Source organism: Amphibalanus amphitrite, unplaced genomic scaffold (genome assembly GCF_019059575.1).
Source record: "Amphibalanus amphitrite isolate SeventyFive unplaced genomic scaffold, NRLGWU_Aamphi_draft 001286F_arrow, whole genome shotgun sequence".
In the NCBI taxonomy this organism is placed as follows: domain Eukaryota; kingdom Metazoa; phylum Arthropoda; class Thecostraca; order Balanomorpha; family Balanidae; genus Amphibalanus; species Amphibalanus amphitrite.
The window spans coordinates 13521-34212 of NW_024882779.1; the positions used below are offsets into that span (position 1 = coordinate 13521).

A 20692-nucleotide genomic window follows, 5' to 3' on the forward strand; every position below is an offset into this window, starting at 1 on the left:
CGCCATGCGGCACAGGCTTGCAAGTTGCACTGCAGGGCACGGGCTGGTTATGCTTCAGAGGGGGAGGGTCACTGATACCAGGTGCAGACACAGTAACATGGTGTGTGTATGGGGGGAGGGGGAAGGGGGGAGGGTGCTGGTAGGAGGGGGTGACTGCTCCGCAACAATGGCTATGTGGGGAGCTATGCAATGCAATTTGAGCAGCAGTAGTCGGAAAAAGGCGTTGCAATATTTTTTGAGATGATGTCCGACTTTAGGACTGTTCTCCATGCTACTGAAATAACACGCAAAATTCGCAACGGTCACAGGTCAATGACCCTTCAGGCGGTAGCCCTACCAGCGACGGCATCGAATCCAGTTATTGACCTTTCCAATTTCAGATAATTGAAAAATGATGCAATTTTAGAAACAAGCAAGCTAATGGCAAGCGAATGGATGCTAGTCAGCCGTTTCACTAATTAATGGCCCACTTGTTAGTCATTTGTGGTATGGGCTCGATTAACGACGGAAACATTTGAGCATGTTCTGGGAAAAGGCCCCATCGAACCCGACGCCACGAAATGGTAGCATGTTTTGTCCCAGCGAAAGACAAGCAGTCGCATACTATTTATAGTCTCACATGACTACTCTCAATTATAGGCGGCTCTGTGTGTGTACTTGGTACGAGGGGTGCAATAATTATGAAGGCTTGAGTGACTTATCTGCTGATAATTGACTTGATGAAAACAGGCAATCAATTAAGCGCTGTTCAGAAAATACATACGTACATGGGGAAATGAATATGATTGTTATTTGAACAGTAATCAAGATCAGGGAGATTTTAATTCATTTCCTTTCACAACTAAAGCATACCTTTTGAACAGATAGCTCACATTTCTAGCCCTCGTCGACATTCGTCAGTCCCAGTAACTGCGCAGCTCTCCACCAACAATACCTTTCACATAATGGCCAGGACATGAAGGACAGAGACCGGTGCTCATACCTTGAACACCATTGACAGGGCAGCCAGGTGGTCCACCCTGCAGCAGACCAGAACTAAGGGCACGATTCCACAGTCACCTGAGCAAGGACTACGTATAAAACCGCCCACGGGACAAAATGTTTGAGCATTTGGTGACTGCCGCACTCTGACATCAACATGCGGGTAAGTTTTCCTATGGAATGTGCGTTGAGTTTTTCCTGAACGCGTTTAGCTACCGTTTGTGTCTGGGAATGTGGAAGGTTGTCGGACGTTTTGACGTGGATGGTTGTGCAGAAGGCAGAAACCCATGTTCATAGTCTGAAGCAGCTTAATACCGGATCAATATGCTGCTCAATCGTCATATAGTATTTGGCATTTGATGCAAGTCGCACATTATTCTCTTATTGGCATACCGCTAAAGTTGTGGTAAGTAGTGTTCTTCCGCTAGTCTGTGTACCTTCCATCTACACTCCAATACTTCTGTGACTGTCTTTCTTTCTCCCTCTCTCTCTCTCTCTCTCTCCTAAATATTGCTCACTCTTTTCATTCTTTCCATTTCTTACTTCTTAGTTCGTTCTTCTTCTGTGCTCTGCCCTATCTTCTTTATATCTTCATAACATTTTCTGGCATTTCATCTCTCTGTTACTTACGCCTCCCGAACCTCCCTCTACCTTCGACAGCGCTCGCTGGCTGCTCCGGTGGTTCTGCTCTTCCTCTTCTGCGGACCAGCACTGGCCGACTACCCTCCCCACAAGAGGCCTCCGAAGCCTCACACCGGCTACAAGGGTTCCCATCCAGTCAAACCCAAATACAGCTACGCTTACGGCATCGACGACAAGCACGCTGGCATCAAGTTGAACGTCAAAGAGAGGCGCGACGGAAAGTTCACAGAAGGAGAGTATGTCACCAAACTTCCCGACGGAAGGAACCAGAAAGTTTCCTATCACGTGAACGGAAAATCAGGTTTCGTTGCGGATGTGAAGTATGATGGAGTGGCGCGGCATCCGGTTCCGATCAAGAAGCCGGTGAAGCCGGGCAAGTACTTGCCACCCAAGGTGGCAAAACCACCGGTTGTAACCTATGGGCCCCCGGTGCCTCTGGCAAAGCCGCGGCCGCTGCCTTATCATCCTGTGAACACGCGGTATAGATATGGTGATGATGATGACGATGGATATGTGTCATATAACAGTGGGTTCTCAAAGGAAGGATTGTCGGGATTTGTGCCCCAAGATATCTATCGTGGAGCGCCGTATGGTAAAGGGCTTGACATTTCACCTTATGAAAGGAGCACCAACCTTTTTCAGCAGCAGTTCTACCAGTAACGAGAGAATAAAGTATTTGCGGTGCAGCTGCTCACATGTGAGAGGCTTTCTATAAGAGAACGGTCTTGCTAAGTGGTTTGCAGATGTGTGTCGTCCGTCGACTTTGTGCTTTTCGTCGCTTTGTCTCGTCTCTGTCGATGGTGCTTTCTGGCGTTTGTGCTTATTTGTTTGCACTGTGTGGCATTGTTTGCTGTCTTGATAATAATACATGACACGCCTGCCACAACATGCGTATTTGCCTAAAATCCAACAAGAATACTAGTCTGCTGTTCGCTGATCTTTTTCTGTACTCCAATCCTCTTCCCATTACTTCTCTTCATCCCGGTACACTCCACAGCAGACTGCATTTAACATCAGCAAACAGGCGTATTTGTATCTCATTCAGCTACCGTTTTTCCTCTAAACCTCTGCACACGCTCGGCACCTTACGACCCGGGACCGCTGACATTCAGTGCCCACTCCTCTTGTCAGCTCAGGGCTGCTCGTGCTGCAGATATGAAGCATTTGCTCATTTTCCTGCTACCAATCGCTGTGACGCTGCGTGGGAATGACTGGGCACGGATATCGTGTGCGGTGCTGAGTGGGTTTGGGCTGGGTACAGCGATACAACTGAAAGAATGTCTTACTGATCCGGAAAACGGATAGGTCTTGCTGTAGATGATGGTCTTTTTGGGAGCGTTGGCACCCAGACCTGATGTAGTGTGGCGATGCAGCTTTGTTGCAAACTATCATTGATTCTAGACATTTCTTGTAGGTAGAACACTTTTTTGTCATGCATTATATTTGAAGTAAGTTACATGTTTACTTGAGATATTATCGTGGGGAAACAAATCACCCTTAGTGCATTTCAAGCAGGAATTTTTTCTCGAGATAGGTTATCTGGTGGGCAATGCCGCGTCCAATCTGACCAGCCGACAATGCGGTGCTTACTGAGCTGAAGATACTGCACCAGCAAACAAAGCAGGAGGACTTAGTTTTACAGCGAGTCTTATTCGCTTCGGCGCCGATATCGGCCTGCATTAGCTGTGAAATGCACAGTGTGCATATAGTCCACCACGCGATTGCCAGTTGTGCTTCGTCCGCCATGACGGTGAGAGTGACACCATCAGACCACTCGACGCTTTGGTGTGACCGATGACGGACGACGGTTCAAGGCAACGAGTCGGCGATTTGGAGCCACAGAACCACGTTGTTCTCGCCATGGCTGTCTACCAGGGCAGTGCCCAAGGCAGAAGTGGAGTGCACTGTCGACGATCGAATGTAGCAGAAAAGGTGGCAATGTTCAACCAGCTTCACGAAGGGTCAACACAGCAGGTCAGTTGGAAGCAAAAAGTGGAGGAAAAGACGCAAAATGGAAAACAGCCCAGTGAAGGATCATCAGTTGAAGTTTCCAGATATGTTCGAATGTACAACAGACAGATGTCAATCACAGATTACGAAAATGATGAGATCAAGGAAGCTGCAAGTCGAGGCAAGAGACTGCCAATGACTTTCCTGGCCCTGGGCGTCCTGGTAAGAAAATTTGGGTTTCTGGCTGCCATGGCACTGAGCTTTTTCGTGGAAAGCAATCAGCCGTTCAATGCCTGCCAACTTTTCATTACTACCGCTTGGAACAACACAAGGCGGGCCTTGTTCTGGCTATCAGCTGAACCATTGTGGCGTTGCTTGCAGGCCATTCATGTGGTCAAGCCTGGCGAATGCACCAAATGTTCTCCGCTAGGTCGTCTATCAGTTGTGAACCATAACCAGTCCGGTAGCAGCATCGAAGGCCACGACGATCTCGACGCTTATGAGGAACGACCATGTGCATCGGATGTGGACGTCATGCTAGAGCTCGGCCCGTGTCGCTGGCTCAGAGCTGATGACCAGGACGGGCCGCCGATCTCTGCGGATCCTGCACCTCCAGATTGTGGTGGAGACTCGTCGCCACTGTTAGTGGCTACGCCAACCTCAAAACCAGGCTTTGTTCTACTGTACGTTGAACCTACGTCTGAGTGCAAGCACAGTGACTGGCGTATCTTCTCGGCTGAAGCACTCCGCTCTTTGGTGCTGGACTGGTGCAGGATTCGATACAATACAGATTTCATCATCGAGCCATCAGGACCAGCCGTCAACGTCAGGAAAACGGGGATCGACACCAACGGTGGCACTGACTGGGTGCCTTGTTTTCACCTACCCGAGTGGCCATCAGAAGAGTTCCGCACCCGTCCACGTGTGACCGACTTCCCACCGGCAGAGGCGCGGGAGGACATCTGCCGCTTTGGCGTAAACCTAGTGCCCACCGGCCACCCGGGGAGCCCCACTGAACACATCGAGCTGCGTCTGTCGTTCTCACGTGCCGAGGTGGTGGCAGTCTGGCACCTGTTTCCAACCGTCAGGATCGCCATTCAAGCTCTAAAATTCGTCCGCAACGAGATGAAAAAGCGCCGAAAGAAGACGGCAGTGAAAGAAACTAAAACACACCTCAAGTCCTACCACATCAAAACCACGGCTCTCTGGCTGTGCCAGGACGTCACCAGGGAGAGTTGGACAAGCGCCACCACCGCGATGTACATGATCTTGGACAGGTTGGAGGAGGCAGTCGGAGAGGGAGCACTGCACTGCTTCTTCTGGACGGAGATCAATCTCTTTTCAGAGTTCTCCAAGGAAGACATGGGTGCTATGAAGCGCCAGATCCAGAAGACTCGAAACATTCTGCTGGAGGGGCTGATGGGATGGTTCGACAAGTGTTTCGATCTCCAGTCGTGGGCGGATCGTGACATGTCGACAATTGAAGGCCTTTGCCAGCAAAGTCCTGAAGATAGGGTATCCCAACCAACCAGCCAGAGACAGTCGGGAAGGCCCACACAATCCTCCGTAGAGACTCACTCGGACCCAGCGACCCGCAGCAGTAAGATGTTCTCTACAGACAGTAGACGAACGTCCTCAGACAAAGAGCTCCCAATCACGGGTAGGCAGCTTACCTCAGACAAAAGGCAGCCAAATTCCGAAAACCAACTGGCGATCCAAAGCAAAGCCCAGACGACTTCAGTCAATCAGCAGTTGTCATCGGCCAGCCAGCAGACGTCTTCAGGCAAGCGACAGGCGCTTCAGGGCGACGAGAAGTCGTCTTCGCTTAAAGAGCGACTGAGCCCATACAGCCAAAGCTCTTCCTCGGAGAGTACACACCCGTCCTCATCCGCCTCAAGTCGTGATTCCCCTTTAAACGAGCAGCATCGAGCTGCCTCTGTTCGTCGGCTGCAACTCTTTGCAGCCCGGCACATGGTTATATATTCAGTCATGGAAGGCATCAGACATCGACACATGGGTTCTTCCGGTGTGGACAATGATACGGACATTTCGGACCATGTACGGGAAGAGCTGATGAGATTTCGTGTCGGGCAACCATACGCGATGGGCCGCATGCTTGTTCAAGCCATGCTGGCGGCCCCTGAAGATCTGGTGGGCAGTGCGCGGCTGGTAGCCCACGGTGGAGACATGTACACCTGGGACGTGGCGCCGCTGCTGGGACTACTCAACGACTCAGACATGCAGGTGCTGCTGGGAGAACCCGAGGCGGTGGCGAGCTGGTGGCGACAACAGCTGCGGCTGCCTCTCGCGGAGCGACCGGAGGGCATGACCGCTGACCTGGACACGCCGCAAGGCAGGAAGGAGTTGCTGCTCAATTCGAACCTGCTGCTGCGAGCCTTGGAAGAAACGGGCGTCCTGTCTTCGACGAGTCACCAGTTCCCTAAACAGGAACCACTTGAACATCGCAAAAGATCCTCGCTGCCGTTCCCATCTAGCCAGCCGCCACTTTCTGAACCTTCCCAAACTCTTCAGACCTCAGCTGAACCCATTAGAAAGACGCCTTGCAGCACCGGCGAAACACGGCACATGAAAGAACCCATCTGGAAGAAGGAACTGGAAAAGTGGGACAACTTTGCGAGAGCAATCTCATGGCATGTCCGTTCCTACGAACGAATTCGTCAGGAACTCGACGATGAGCACCGTTCAAACCTAGAGAGCCGTCTTGGACGATCCGCGATCATCCGTGGATCGCAAAACGCCACTGCTGCCGCCAGATTGTGGAGACGGGGCATCGAACGGATGTTGTCGGGTTCTGAGCTGCGTACCAAGTACGAAGCCATCACTGGCGCCCTGCCGGACAGGTGGCAACTCAGACAGTACGTCTTTGATGACTGCTGAGGTCAGAGCTTGGACTTGCTGGGCGCTGAAAATCACAGACGTTCGTTCGAGTTTTGTTGTCGCTGCTGACCTACCGAGTGCTCTGCAAGGCTGTGTAGTGTTTGCTTATCAGACTCGTGTTTTGATGTCACGGTGACCGTGGAGAAGATAGTCTTGTTGTAAGATTATAAATTTGAATGTAACTACTTCATTGAAGCAAATTATTGGATTGGAAGAGTTTTTGCGTTATACGTTTATGCATTGTGTATTTTGCAATTACACAACCTGTCTCAGTGTTTTGAATCAGCTAGATGTTGAGCTAGTAAATGCGTTGCGTTGCTTGCGTTGTCACGAAAGCATTCGCACATCAGTTCCACTGCATCAAAATGTTTTGTAATCGAGGGTTGTAAGTGTGCACTGTGTCGCTATGATTCGCTATTTATCGTCGTCGTTTTGTTATGTGTTTCACTTGAGGTTTTTTTTAGGGCCAGCAGCTGACTTTGCCGCTGGTCTCGTAAAAATTGCATAATGGTGCTCGGCTCATTTTCATCTCCACTACACATGCCATTCAAATTTCTTGAGTCAGCATCATCCAGTCATTGGCACATTCGACGCCAGTTTTACATTGCACATCGCGCAACTCATGAATCATGAATCAAACACAGTGGAAGCGAGTGTTATTTTTGCTATCGTTTGCAATAAATGCAGCTGTGATCCTTGGCTGTTTATGTTTATTTATGACATTGGGGTTGTAGTTATACTAGCCAAGAGAATACAAACCATTGATTTCTGAGGAAACCACTATGAAAAAACTAACAATGATTTGTTTTCCAGCAAAAGCATCAAGGGTGGAAAGAGAGAACTACTTTTTTTGCGGCTGACAGGAACTTAACCTTCGCCCCAGTGGGGGGGGGGGCATATGTTACCACCCTGTCGCGTTTTTTGCGTGTAAATAAAAAACCGCGGCGCGTAGCGCCGCGCCGCTTGGGGTAGCTTTTGGTACATCAATTTTGGACAATGTGTGAAATTTTTGACCCCAGGTCATGTCAGGTCAGGTCACCAGGTCAAGTTAACTGACCAAGCCTAAAAAAAAGTTTGCAATCATGTCCAGCCTGCAATGTTTGTCAGAAAGGTTTTAAACTTGGTGGATTGCATGCTGTTATGGGCGCCTACAATTTGTATATGTCGGATTTTTTATATCCGTGACCTAAGGTCAGGTCAGTGGCGTGACCTTTCCATTACAAGTCAATGGAGAAAAATAAAAATGCCTCTAGATCCGTGTGTACGCATAGGAACAGTCCAAATATTTCAGAATCACAATGATTTAGTCCACTCGTGACGACCAAGGGGTCATTTTTGCTGATAGCCTCTAGAAAGGTCATCCGAGGTCATTTGAGGCTACAAACAGTTTTTTGTCAATAACTCGCGATTGGAAAGAGATAAAACGCTGGGGATGGTTTCATTGTGTTTGTCTTGTTGAGACGCATCGTTTGATATGCAACATGACCTTTTCCGGTCAGGTCATGACCTTGACCTGAGGTCAAATTTTCAAGTTGACCTTTCAAGGTCAAATTATAGTTCATTCGACGCGTCTCGGCGAGGGGAACACGATTCTGGCAATAGAAATGTCGTGGCTTTTTGTAGTCGAAAGTTATTGTCGAAAAACACTTTTCGTAAAAACGGCTATTTTTGGAGTTTTTGCCCTCTGGAGGCTAAACCGTTGACCTGAGGTCAATATTGATAATGACCTTTTCAAAAGAAGAGTTCAAAAGCTACCGATTGCTGTTCCATGCGTTTTCCTAGCTATCATAGTTCCTGAGATAGCGGCATGTTTTCTGAACAATATCATGACAATTGGCAAATTTTGACCTTTGATGACCTCTGGTGACCCCAATATTGCTCTAAAGTGAAAAATGACCGAAATACTTTCAAACGTACGCATTGAGAGCTATCGACTACTTTTTACCGCGTCTTTCTAGCCCTCTTAGTTTTTGAGTTAAAGGTGGGTGGTAACATATGCCCCCCTCACTAGGGCGAAGTTGGCTGAGACCGCCACTGGGGCGCGGGTTAAAGGTAGTGTGCCACCTTTGATAAAAGAGAGAACTACTTTTTTTGCGGCTGACAGGAACTTAAAGGTAGTGTGCCACCTTTGAAAGATTTCCCGTTTTATTTTTCCTAGGATAAGAAGCTTCTGTTTTTACCTAATATCGCAAAAGAAATCAAAAATGGGCCTGGAATAGTGCCTTTTTCGCCTAAAAGTTTATCGGTTTTTAGATATGTATAACAACTGTAGTGGGCTCACCTGCAAACAGGCGTCGGGCAACAATCGCGAATGCGGCGCACTGTGGAGAAGGAAATCATGGCCTCCCACTCCCGATGGAGGCCCCAATGTCTTGTCTCCCTTTTTTTTTTTGAGGAGACAAGACATTGGGGCCTCCATCGGGAGTGGGAGGCCATGATTTCCTTCTCCACAGTGCGCCGCATTCGCGATTATCCCACCGCTGCCACCAATTGTGGGCCGGCCATTTCGGCCGCCCTCGTCGGAGCCGGGGTCCGCGGATGGTGTTGGCGTCACAGTCGGTAGAGGAGAAGTGAGAGAGTGTATTTAGAGAACATAGGTTTTATGGTGGGTGTCGGGACGCAAGCACGTAACCGGACGGGCAGCCGGCCAGCGAGCCGGCGGTTCCGTGTCGCTATGCGCCCCAGACACCCAGACAGTGAAAAAAAGGGAGACAAGACATTGGGGCCTCCATCGGGAGTGGGAGGCCATGATTTCCTTCTCCACAGCACTTGTGACAATAAGCAAAGGTCATTATAGTGTTACGACCATACGACGTACGGGAATGAGTTATCAGCTGTCTAATCGTAGACAACACAATGTCGAGCCTTAAACTGTAAGCCTGTATTGGTATTGTTTCTTAAATTTGGCTGTCGAACATTAATTTGTGGTTTGAAATATGATTTTATGTAAAATAATTGATATGAAACAGCCGTCTCTTAAGTTATGACCCCATTACACCACACGCAAGTGGCAGAAATGACAATGATCAGCTGACGCATTTTTCTTGGCCGAAGTCAGAGCGCGCGGCCCGACGCACCACGCGTATTTGGAAATTCCGACCTCGACGAGCATCAGAAGCCACCTAACAGGCGTGTTCGAAACCGCAGGAGATGATGATGAACGGGTTTATCGAAACTTGATTGGATGAGCCTATCGGTAATAGCGATTTTAGTGTGTGCATTTATTGTTCATAGTGGTGTGAAATGTGGTTGGGGTACGACCGACAACCCGTCGGGGCGAATTTCGCACTGGGGTACTCAAAATTTGAAGAATTTAAGACGTTTCCATAAGTTTTGAAGGTATGGATAAGTTCTAAAAATCCGGTTCTCCTTATCCGGGTCATTAACTCCATATGGTCCAAGAAAGCTGGCACACTACCTTTAAGCATAGAGTGACGCATTCCTCCAGTGAAATGTTTAAGCAAAGTGGTTGTTGATAATTCATAGTAGTTTTTGCAACACAGGTCCTGAAAAACGCTCAGGTTCATGATAAACATTTGTATATTAATCATAATATAACACCTGTTGGCAGACATTGTACTATCGCTCTGTAAAGCACAAAACACGGGCATCCTTAGGTGAAGGTAGCATGGTTGACAGCCAAGCCTTTTGAAGCTTTCCCATACATCAGTCGACAAGAACAGCATACAGTGCGTCGATGCCCTCTTTGACAGCACTTTGTCCAACGGACGGCAGGGTCCTTGACTTGGCCGTGACGCGATTCTTCAGAATGTTTGCACCGGCGAGCACCGAGCCTGTGGATTATATGTGGGACGTGGTTTGACGTCAGCAGAGATAAACAAAGGTAAAACACGACAGGAACAAAAAATAGATCGAGAAACGCATTGCTCGTTCATGTCACTTAGTTTGCCAGCTTGGACAAAGCTAGTGAAAAGCCAGCTCATGACAGGCCTAAGGAATCATTTCTAGCATTGCTTATTTTTGGTGCAAACTTAATTTATTAGGCTTTGTAATTTGTAGCTAAGCTTAAATTAATGCTTAACGTTGACGTTGAGCTAGTTTAAATTTGCAAACTAATGCTTTATGTTGCCTTGAAACGTATACTTTTGATCGTTTACAAAATTAGCTAGAATATTTGAAAAGAGTTTTGATTTTGACTTAATCGCTTTTTTCCCTTCGCTAGTTTACTCACCCTGGTTAATTTGTTTGGACTCCTGACCGGACAAGACACGGAAATCAGACACGTTGGCGACATGCTGCAGAAATCGGACAAGCTCGTGAAGCAGCTCCTCCTTCTCATCTCCCCCAGCTTGTGCGTCCTCGAAGAGCTCGAGAATCTTGTCCACGCTGCCGTCAATCTGGCTCATTGCTTGAGAAGAGATGCGTGCTCCAGGCAAAGTCTGCACGAAGTCGAGAACCTGCAATAAAACATCCACGAAACATCAGCAACGTTATCTTGTGAAGTGGGCATCTTTTTTGGTCTTGCAGGAAGTACAAGGGACACAAAAAGTGAATGTTATGGAAGCTGATTAAACAAAGTTCATTAGAGAAGATAAAGAGTGGGATAAACCACAGCGAAAGCTGTAGCAAGACTACCAATACTATGTTAATACGGTATGCAGCATTTGAACAGTTTACGGACAGTAGTACGTCACTGCACACAGTGCGAAAGTGTCAACAAGCGAAAACATGCTTAGTAACAACTCTGTAAATGCACATTTATCACGCAAAACTCACCCTCTTCTTGATGACTGGTCGGGACATGGCAGCGCTCTGTGAGAAGAGTCCTGCCCCAGTAAAAACTACCTGCACTAGCTCAAGCGCCAAAGGACACACTGATGTGTTGTGTCAGAGGTGGCGAGGTGATAGCCTTTCCGCTTGGGGTGGGCGTGAGGGGAGGGGCGGCGAGGGGTGCGGCTGGGCATATCAATGCAAGGGCGATAAGACAGCATTTACTACCGGGATCAGCGTAGCGGTTGGTAGGTAAATAGAAAAGGATGTCAGGATAAAACTGCCTGGCTTATCTTCGGCTATGATGTGCAGCTAAGTACCGTAAACCGGGGTGAGTTGATATGGATTTTGAGGTTATTCTAGATTTCGTTAAAAGCCACATTCATTTACGGAATTCTTTTTGTGCCAGTTTCATGGCACATGCCTTGGGGAGGCAATCAGCAAAAATGAATAAAAAATGTATATATTAAGCCCCTTTTTTAAAACGCCAAAGTTCATATCAACTCACCACCCCACAGGGGGTGAGTTGATATGATTTTGGATTTTTCAAAATTTCTCGGCTAAAGAAGCTCAGAGGTGAGTTGATAAAATGCCAGTGTTTAAAAAAAGGATGAGAGAACACATCCTGAAAGAAACCATTAGAAAAATGCTAGTAGTTTGGCAGCAGACCTCACATTCATGAAAACGCAATCATGTCCAACACAGCGCGAACAAAATGGCTTGATTTTAGCAGCATCATTTTTTCGCTTTATGATACTTAGTTTTACTTAGAACATTCTGAACTTGGCTAGTCACGTGTCCTCAAGCCAACGGTATCAAAACTGGCAATATATTTTGGAATTACAAGTGTATTTTCTTGTAATTAAAACACATTGTCAGTTGCGGGTCAAGGTTGATATGCCTCTGACAGAAATAATGGATTGAAATGAAAGAACACATATACTTCTGAGCTTTTGTTGACTGGTAGTCAACAAAATATTAATGAAGTGAAGTGAAGCGAATCTAATTCGGACTGTATTCTAAGCGACATAAAACAGAATTCGGCATCAAAAGCCAAAATTAACCCTCGCACTTATAGGCGGGCGAACGGACCACCTCGGCTTTTCGCACATAACTCGCGCAAAAAGCGGCCGATCACGACGAAACTTTCAGTACCTCTCGAGTTTATCAATTTTACACATGTTCTAAAGATTTCATGACTCTGACTCAAATGGTTTTTGACTTGTGACCTGATTCTCGAGACCATGCTTGGCCGGAATCGCGATTTGGCGTAGTCGGCTCACATTATCCGCGCATTTCCAGTCTTTTTGTGATTGTAACGTCCAAACATGTAAATGATGTTGGTCCCACGCAGTATTTTGGGTGTCAACTGTCAAGGTCACCTGAAGGTCAGGTCAGGTCATTGACCTTTGGTGACCTCGGTTCACTTTTTGGAGTTTTACATGTTTCTAGGGTAGTTTTTTTTTTCGGGCCGATTTCGAATTTAACATGCATTTGATCATTTATGAAGTAGTTTTAGTGTCTTCGTAACATGTTACGACACCGTCAGTGGTAGCTGACACTTGACACTCCCTATGGATAGCCGGCAGGACACCTACTGGTTGAGCTGACCTGACCTGACCTGGCCTAAATGTACGAAGACATCTGTGAGCAAAACTAACATGACATTCGCGATCAGCAACAGCCAAAAAATAATAAACTCGCTTTACGAACTTCAAATAACCCCCTATTTTCCCGACTTCTGGGTAATTGACCTGGCCTGGAAGGTTAACCAATGACCAAGTTGGTTATCATCGGCTTCCTCGCGTCTCGGGCAACACGCTCATTTTTTCCGCGAAGCTCTAGCTCCACCAGGGGCCAAACGACGATGGGATTCCAACGGACCCCCCATACGTTAACCCTCGCACGACCAGGCCATTTCTCATAACACGAACGACCAGGGGGGGTTGTTACGACCCCCCCCCCCCTGGCGTTTCGAAACGGAAGGTCGTAGAGCTTAGCGGAAAAAACCAACGGATTTCTCTCAACGAGATCTCGCGATTGGTGGTATATTTTTTGGTCCTAGGTCAACATTTAACCTACTTTTGACCGGTCAAAGGTCAAATTTTCGGAAAAATAGACTTTTTTCAACTTTCGGCGGCGATTGCGGCAAAACGGTGAAAGATATCGACTTGAAACCTTCACTATCGTGTTCCTTGATCAATTCTCTATCGTTTGGTATGTATTTCGTTTCCCTAGCTCTAAAAATGGCGCGTTGGGAGCGCCGGAAGTCGGCAAGGTCACAGTCGGCGGCAGAAATTCGAAAAATCAAAATTTAAATTTTTGAAATCTGATTGTATTTTTGGATTTGGGAGGTCCATTTGCTCCCTATAGAAGCTAATATTGCTGCATATTCCCATTGAGGTGACAAGAATTAGCAAAATAGTGGTTCGGGCGCTTTTCAAAAATAGTACCGGACGCTGTTCCTCTTGTGACGTCATAGCTCCGTGACCTGACCTGACCCGGTCAAATTTCTTATACCATATGATAGCCAATACTTGCCCCAACATGTATGGGAAGTTTCATCACGATCCATCAACCGATGACCGTACCACCGGCAGGAATCCTCGGGCGTTGGCACTCAGTTTGTGAAAATCCGGCCGGAGGCTGTACCTCTTATGACGTCATAACTCCGTGACCTGACATGACCCGATCAATTTTTTTCGGCAAAAGATGCGCAAAGGTTGCCCCAGAGGGTATTGAAAATTTCAGCCCGCTACGACAAGCCGTTTAGCGTGCACTTCGAAAAAAACCTCAGGGGGGGGGGTGATACAACCCCCCCCCCCCCTAGGCGTTCTAGGGTTAAACGCTGGCAAAACACGAATACGGGCGAGGGCTAAACACCAGTCAATTTCTTTATATTGTTTGTTCCATTTCATTTTGCCTCTCATTCTCGGTTGGCAACTGCCAAGCAGGAAAACTAATCAGTTTCACGAGATCAGAATTCCCGCGCTGTTAGCCATACAGAAATGACAGTTCTGTCATTTTCAAAACTACGAATAAATATAACAGTTTTTTTAATCTGTATGTAATATAGGTGTTCTATAGTGTTCCTTTGTAGCTTGTAGGGAGCCATCTTGAGACTTGACAGGGAGCTGTGCTGTGCCTTTTTTCATGTTAGGTATGTCCACAGAAAAAAAAACTTTGGGGTTACTGATGTTAGTTGTCGGACCTTCGTCCCCGTCTTGAGTTGAGATTCAGTTTCATAACGTTTCGGCCAGTTACTCTCCGGCCGTCGTCACTCGTCAGGTGTTCTTTGACCCTCAAGGACCTGGATGTTGGTGGCGTTGCGCCGTACGCGTCAAACAGTTCGAAAGCTCCTGTAGTCAGCGGGAATCGAACTCGGGTTTCCCCGGTGATGGTCCACGGTTGTAACCACTCCACTATCGAGGCAGGCTTGACTACGGCCGGAGAAGCTACTGGCTGAAACGTTGTGAAACTAACATCTCAACTCAAGACGGGGACGAAAGTCCGACAACTAACATCAGTGATACTAACAGGCCTCGTCTCAAGCATTCAGAAAAAAACTAAAGCTTTTGGGGTTGATGGAATGATGTGGGGAAAGAAAAGGAGAAGAGTTGGTCTAATTGACTTTGTCTTACCTGCAGACCCATATTTCATGCTAATTTGCATGCCTACCAGCCTGGTATCAGCTTTTATCATGCATATCAACTCACCACCTGATGGCATATCAACTCACCACCTGTCACTTTTCTTAAAATTATAAAAAGCGTTGTTATAGGTGAAACCCAAAACTACCTGGGATCAACAGTAAATTGATGGTAGTTTCTTTCCCAGTGCATGTTGTTTCATGAATATCCACCGTCTTTGCTGTAGGGTGGGGACTTTTCCTTAGTTTCAAAATCAGAATAAAAAAAGGACTTTGAAAAAAGTAATGTGTTAAGAAGGCACTGCACCACATGTATGCCTTTCTCAGCTATATGCATCACTTATTGGTTGCTTCACTTCACAGAAAAATAAAACTAAAAATTGGTTTACAAATGGATGAGCAGCACACATTTTAACATTTTTCGAGCAATTTATATCAACTCACCACCCCATATCAACTCACCCCGGTTTACGGTACGTCTCGTGCTATTAGTATTTTACAACGGCAACCAACTGTCATACACAGTGTTTGCCCACGCTTTGCCACGTTATCTTCTACCTGTGCAAGTGTGCATATGGGTCTATAGTTTTGTAGTGATAGTTTGAGACCCCTCGGACAAACTGATAAGGCGACCGATGTTTGGGAAACTACCGGTTCAACTGGCCAGAAGAGTGCGAGGAGTGAATAAGTTAATCCCTTCAAAGCGCAGAAGGAAATGAAATACACGTAATGAATGCGAAATACATTCAATAAGTTACAATAAGCTATAAGTTGATTAATTTTATTGCTGAGCTTACATACAGAAGACAGCAACCCACTGTAAGAGCTTTGCCTCATTGACAGTTAAATACTTACATTTTCCGAGTGTCGCAGACTGACGGACATTTCTCTCATCCAACCGTAAACAGACTAGCAAGCCACCTGGAGATCTTTCACGAGATAATCCTAATGCTGTCGTTCCCATTTTCCCGGATTTCATCTACAATTTGCTTCCACTACCGCACGAGATGTCTGTCAAAAGAATTCTTGTCTCGCATTCCACCTCATACAAACACGATCAGGATCTCTCGCTCTCTTCCACACAGATCAACGACCACTGAGGTGGAATTTGCAGCAAAGTCACTACCTTACACTCAAGTGGACCCGATGTTTCAGCTCTCAACTCGGAAGCTGCAGAAACTTCCCCATAGTGGCATGCAGCAAATGGTCTCAGTATACGTCTGAATTGGGCGCGGCTGGGCGGAATGCGACGCACGGTGACGCATTTTCCTCCAGCAGAGCTGATCAGTGTCAGGTGGTGTTTCAGTAGCAGGGTGGGTGTATAAAGGGAGCGCGAGATGAGAGCAGCCGCACTTCTGGTCACCAGTCCAGAGCTGTGGTTGGGCTTCAGAGGTCTCCCGCTTTGTCAGAATTAGGTCTCCCTCTTCGTCAGAATAATGAAGGTGAGCGTTTGATGTGGTCTGCGAGTGCAGCGGGTATTTCTTACGGGTGTTCTGGATAGATAGAATCCTGAACTGGTTGGTTTCTTTAGAGGATTTTTTAAACGCTGTTGACGCTCTGACTCTGTTAGAGCCCTTTGGGTTTTGGCAATACTTGTCACCTTGTACGCTCTCTGCCGCTCTCTGACACTCTATGAAAGTCTCTGTCGCTCACTGACATTCTATAAAAGCCTCTGTCGCTCACTGACATTCTATAAAAGTCTGTCGCTCACTGACATTCTATAAAAGTCTCTGTCGCTCACTGACATTCTATAAAAGTCTCTGTCGCTCACTGACATTCTATAAAAGTATCTGTCGCTCACTGTCGCTCTCTGCTGCTGCTCCAGAACATTCTCCTTCTCGCCCTGGTGGCTGCCGTGGCCGCGGACAGCAGCTCCTCTTCAACCAGTGCCAGACAGGTAGCCGGGCCTTCTCTCTCGCGCTCTGGCTACGACTCCGGTGCCGACTACAACTCCTACTCGGGGGTCGACCTTGGCGCCCAGAGCCGTCAGGGCTCCTACGGCCCGAGCACGTCCATCAACTCCTACGGCATCAACAGCGGCCCCTACGGCGGCAGCGGCTTCCTTGACCAAGGATATGGAGCTCCCATCGGTCGCCGGAGCGGCCTCGCGTTCGGCGGCGTGGGCAACATCGGCTTCAACGGCCTGAACCAGTACGGATTCAACGGCTTGAACCAGTACGGATTCAACGGCTTCAACCAGTACGGGCTCAACGGTCTGAATCAGTACGGATTCAATGGCCTGGGTAACCTCGGCTTCAGCGGCCTGGGTAACCTCGGCTTCAACGGCCTGGGTAACTTCGGACTCAACCGTCCCATCGGCGGCCTCGGCTATGGAGGTGGCTTCCACGGCCTGGGCAGCTTCGGCATCGGCACTCTCGGCTTCCGCGGCCCCTTCCTCGGTGGTCGCTACGGCCGCGGCTTTGGCCGCCTTGGGCATGGCCTGTTCAGGCGTCGTCCCTTCCACGGCTATGGATACAGCGGTATTTATTAAAACTTGCTTGCGAGCATAGCCAAAATAGATTTGTCCAGTTGGTGACACTTGCATGTGCGCCGTGCGCAATAAGATTGTCCTGTCAAGCTTATATGTGACAAAGCTTTAACGTCCCCTTCTCTCTGTTAGTGGTATGCGTGTGTGTGTGCGTGTGTTGATAAATTTCGTCCGCTGTTTTTGTTTATCGTCATGTGTGATTGTTTGTGTGAAAGTGTATTTATTTGTTAGTGTTGTTAAAATGCAATAAAAAACGCAAAATCAGTTGGCTATTTTTCTGCAAGGCTCAACCACAACACATCCAACTATTGGCTCTCAATTACTGCAGCGGACTGTCGTATTTTTTTGTCATCACATGCCTATCAGTGAGCGAGCTACCTATATTTATTAATATTTGCTTGTGGCTTAATTCATTATCAATGTTTGCTGATGAGGAAGTCTAAAACTGGTGCATCACATCCAAACGACCAATTCAACCACACTGAGAGTTTACAAACGTAATTCATATTGAAAGAGTATCATGTATAAAAATATCAACGCGTAGGTAGTGAAGCATTTTCACCTTGATGTGACGTACATACATGCTACATTACTTAAATTTCTTTGCGGGACATTTTAACGCGTTTCTGGTGTAACATCTGCACACCGCCGCACACTGCACAATTAACACTTCGTATACTGGAGAAGCAGGGTTCGACAAAGAACGAAGCGAATAGCGAAGCTATGCCCTGGTTATGTCTACGGGCAAGCGTTTATTGTTTATTGCGAATCGTCCCTAACGGCGAAGGCCTGAAGCCTGATGCATAACCACTTTCTGTCAAAGCAGCGCGAAAGAAACGCGTCATAAATGTTCACTTGTGAACTTCGTCTGAGTCTGAACTCTGAATCATAGCCCTCCTCATTCTTCTTTAGATATAGGCATGCCTAAAACTGTGGTTACTTCCGCCATCCAATAGCCGTTTTCAAGACAGCCATCTGGTACACATTCGACATTTGGTGCAGATTAGGTGCAGCTTTGGTCAAATAAGGTTCATTGTGTTTCTTGAATGATGTCTGTTTGGGTTGCACAGTTGCTTATAGACCTCTTTTTCAAATTATAATTTGATATAATTTGCTTATAGACCTGATTAAAATTTGTCTGATATATCAGACATTATTTTCGAAAAAATCACTGAAATAAATTCCTCATATGAAGATATTTGTTGTGAAAGGGGTTTGTTGCAGATTTTGTCAAATTAGGATAGCCCGTCGTGAAAACGGCTATTATTGACCTATTATTATTATTAAAACCAGAGTAACTGAACACAAGCGTGATTTGATAAATCATAATTTGTCTAACTCAATTACGTTACATGCCGAAACAGAGGGTCACCTACCTAAGTGGGATAAAGCCAGTGCGGTGAAATCAGGTCTGAAGAGATCGCACAGAAAAATTCTTGAGTCGGCATTAATTCAAAGTGTGCCATGTACGAACCATAAGCTTTTACACCTTAGGAGGGGCGATTTGCGGTCTTGCATTCCAGAAGTATATAAAAACATTCTACCCGTGATATTGTGAGAGAAAAAATTGCAGCGTGTGTATTTGCGATGTGTTGTGAACTTTTGTACCATTTTCTTTTTGTATTATGGGAAGCTAGCACTGAAGATGATATAATCGAAACGCGTTTGCGAAGGCTTTCTATAATACAGTACCTTTATATTTAAAAAAGTTTCACTTATCTAGTCATATTATTGACCTCCTGATGAGTTTTGTTTTTGATCTATATATATATATACGTCGCGAAAAAGTTGTCCTGTTGGACCTTATTCAGTCGTCACCTACCCCAGTTTGATTTATAGTTTTTTGTTGCATATGCACCGCTTACTTACTTCTCATGTTCTTTGTTGTTTTATTGGGGCGAGCGCTTTTGACCTAGAAAGATAATTGAAGAGCTACAGGATGACAAGGACTGCGGACCAATGACCATCGACGGTACATGACTGCAGCGGCAGTGATGGGACGGTCGACCCTGCCGCTCCAACGGTCACCCCGGAGAGGGTATAGTCCGACGAGGGACAATGTAGTCCAAGGAGGGCCAGGGCCTCTCCTCCCTACTTGCTCTCTCTGGTAGAGCTGACCGCCAGCCCGGAGATGATAATGAGTGAGCAATGAGCCATGAGTATGCAGACTGGTTGAACCTGATGATTGCAAGGACAAAGGAAATTCTTCTCACGTGGTACCTTTTCATTTAGCTATACCTCATCTATCATAGTTTTCTGCACACCAATAGATCGATCCGATCCCACATAGTCGATGCTTCCGGTCACAAATATCTTAAGCCTTTTAGAATTGGGAAGCAAAACCGCAATGATAACGAAAAACAAAAGAAAAGCAAAAAAAAAAAACGAGGAATGCAAAAACGCAGAAAGTCCAGGCAGAGCCTGTGTTGGCTGCCTGTTGGTGATCAGCTCTGGTTTCGCTGCCTTCTCTAGCGGGGCTTATTGGAACTAAGGATACCCAGATGGCGGCAGGAGTGAGTTGTGGCGAGTGTTCAGACGATATCGGTGAGGGTTTTTGACGTTATTGAACGCTGTGACAAGGCTACAAAGCTCCTAACCCGTAGCCAGAAGAACATCATAAATCTGGTGGAAGCTGAAAGACATCATGGGTGACAAACTATGCCCGCAACATTAGTGAAAAGTGACTGCAGCAAATGGCACACCGTTACCCGGCGAAGAGCCAAGCTGCGCTGCGCCGAACGGTGTGGTTGTTGCCTATATAGAACACCTATTCCTGGTGTAAAAATGGGAAACTTTTGATTGATTTCAATAGCTCAACAATTGCCCTTATACTAAAGTTAATTAAGTGTCATCACTTTACTGTGTTGAATTATAGGACGTCGTCACGATAAATACCTATTCCCTAACTTCATTTCATTCCCGAAGAAGGTAAATATCCAGTAATAACTAACAATTGCATACAAAAGGTCACACAAAACGAACTCCACACCAACCAGTGCTCACGAGGAGCTGGGCGAAAAAGACAGAACATATGTTCTGTGTTCTGCAGCATAATGAGACAGCATAATGAGACAGCAGCATAATGCTGCTATCCTCTGTGTAGATGATAAACATAACCTATATATCAGTCTCTCACTCTCTCTATCCTCTCTCTCTCCTCTCTTTCTCTCTCTTTCTCTCTCTCCTCTCTCTCTCTTTCTCTCTCTCTCTCTCTCTCTCTCTCTCTCTCTCTCTCTCTCTCTCTCTCTCTCTCTCTCTCTCTCTCTCTCTCTCTCTCTCTCTCTCTCTCTCTCTCTCTCTCTCTCTCTCTCTCTCTCTCTCTCTCTCTCTCTCTCTCTCTCTCTCTCATTTCC

General features: G+C 46.7%; 3 protein-coding genes across 3 annotated transcripts; 2 read left to right on the forward strand and 1 right to left on the reverse strand.

Moving 5' to 3' along the window:
• The first annotated feature begins 628 nt into the window (after nt 1-628).
• Nucleotides 629-2506, forward strand: LOC122371874 (cuticle protein 19-like). Its single transcript, XM_043348625.1, has 2 exons — nt 629-1144; nt 1642-2506. Exons 1-2 carry the CDS (start codon nt 1139-1141, stop codon nt 2281-2283), a joined length of 648 nt encoding a protein of 215 aa, XP_043204560.1. The 5' UTR covers nt 629-1138; the 3' UTR covers nt 2284-2506.
• Nucleotides 2507-9993: 7487 nt separating this feature from the next.
• LOC122371868 lies at nt 9994-11302 on the reverse strand. Its single transcript, XM_043348619.1, has 3 exons — nt 11209-11302; nt 10664-10889; nt 9994-10265 (listed from the first exon to the last, which is right to left on the reverse strand). Exons 1-3 carry the CDS (start codon nt 11233-11235, stop codon nt 10138-10140), a joined length of 381 nt encoding a protein of 126 aa, XP_043204554.1. The 5' UTR covers nt 11236-11302; the 3' UTR covers nt 9994-10137.
• Nucleotides 11303-15869: 4567 nt separating this feature from the next.
• LOC122371869 (keratin-associated protein 19-2-like) lies at nt 15870-17603 on the forward strand. The gene is made up of 2 exons (XM_043348620.1): nt 15870-16293; nt 16677-17603. Exons 1-2 carry the CDS (start codon nt 16288-16290, stop codon nt 17340-17342), a joined length of 672 nt encoding a protein of 223 aa, XP_043204555.1. The 5' UTR covers nt 15870-16287; the 3' UTR covers nt 17343-17603.
• The last annotated feature ends 3089 nt before the right edge of the window (nt 17604-20692 follow it).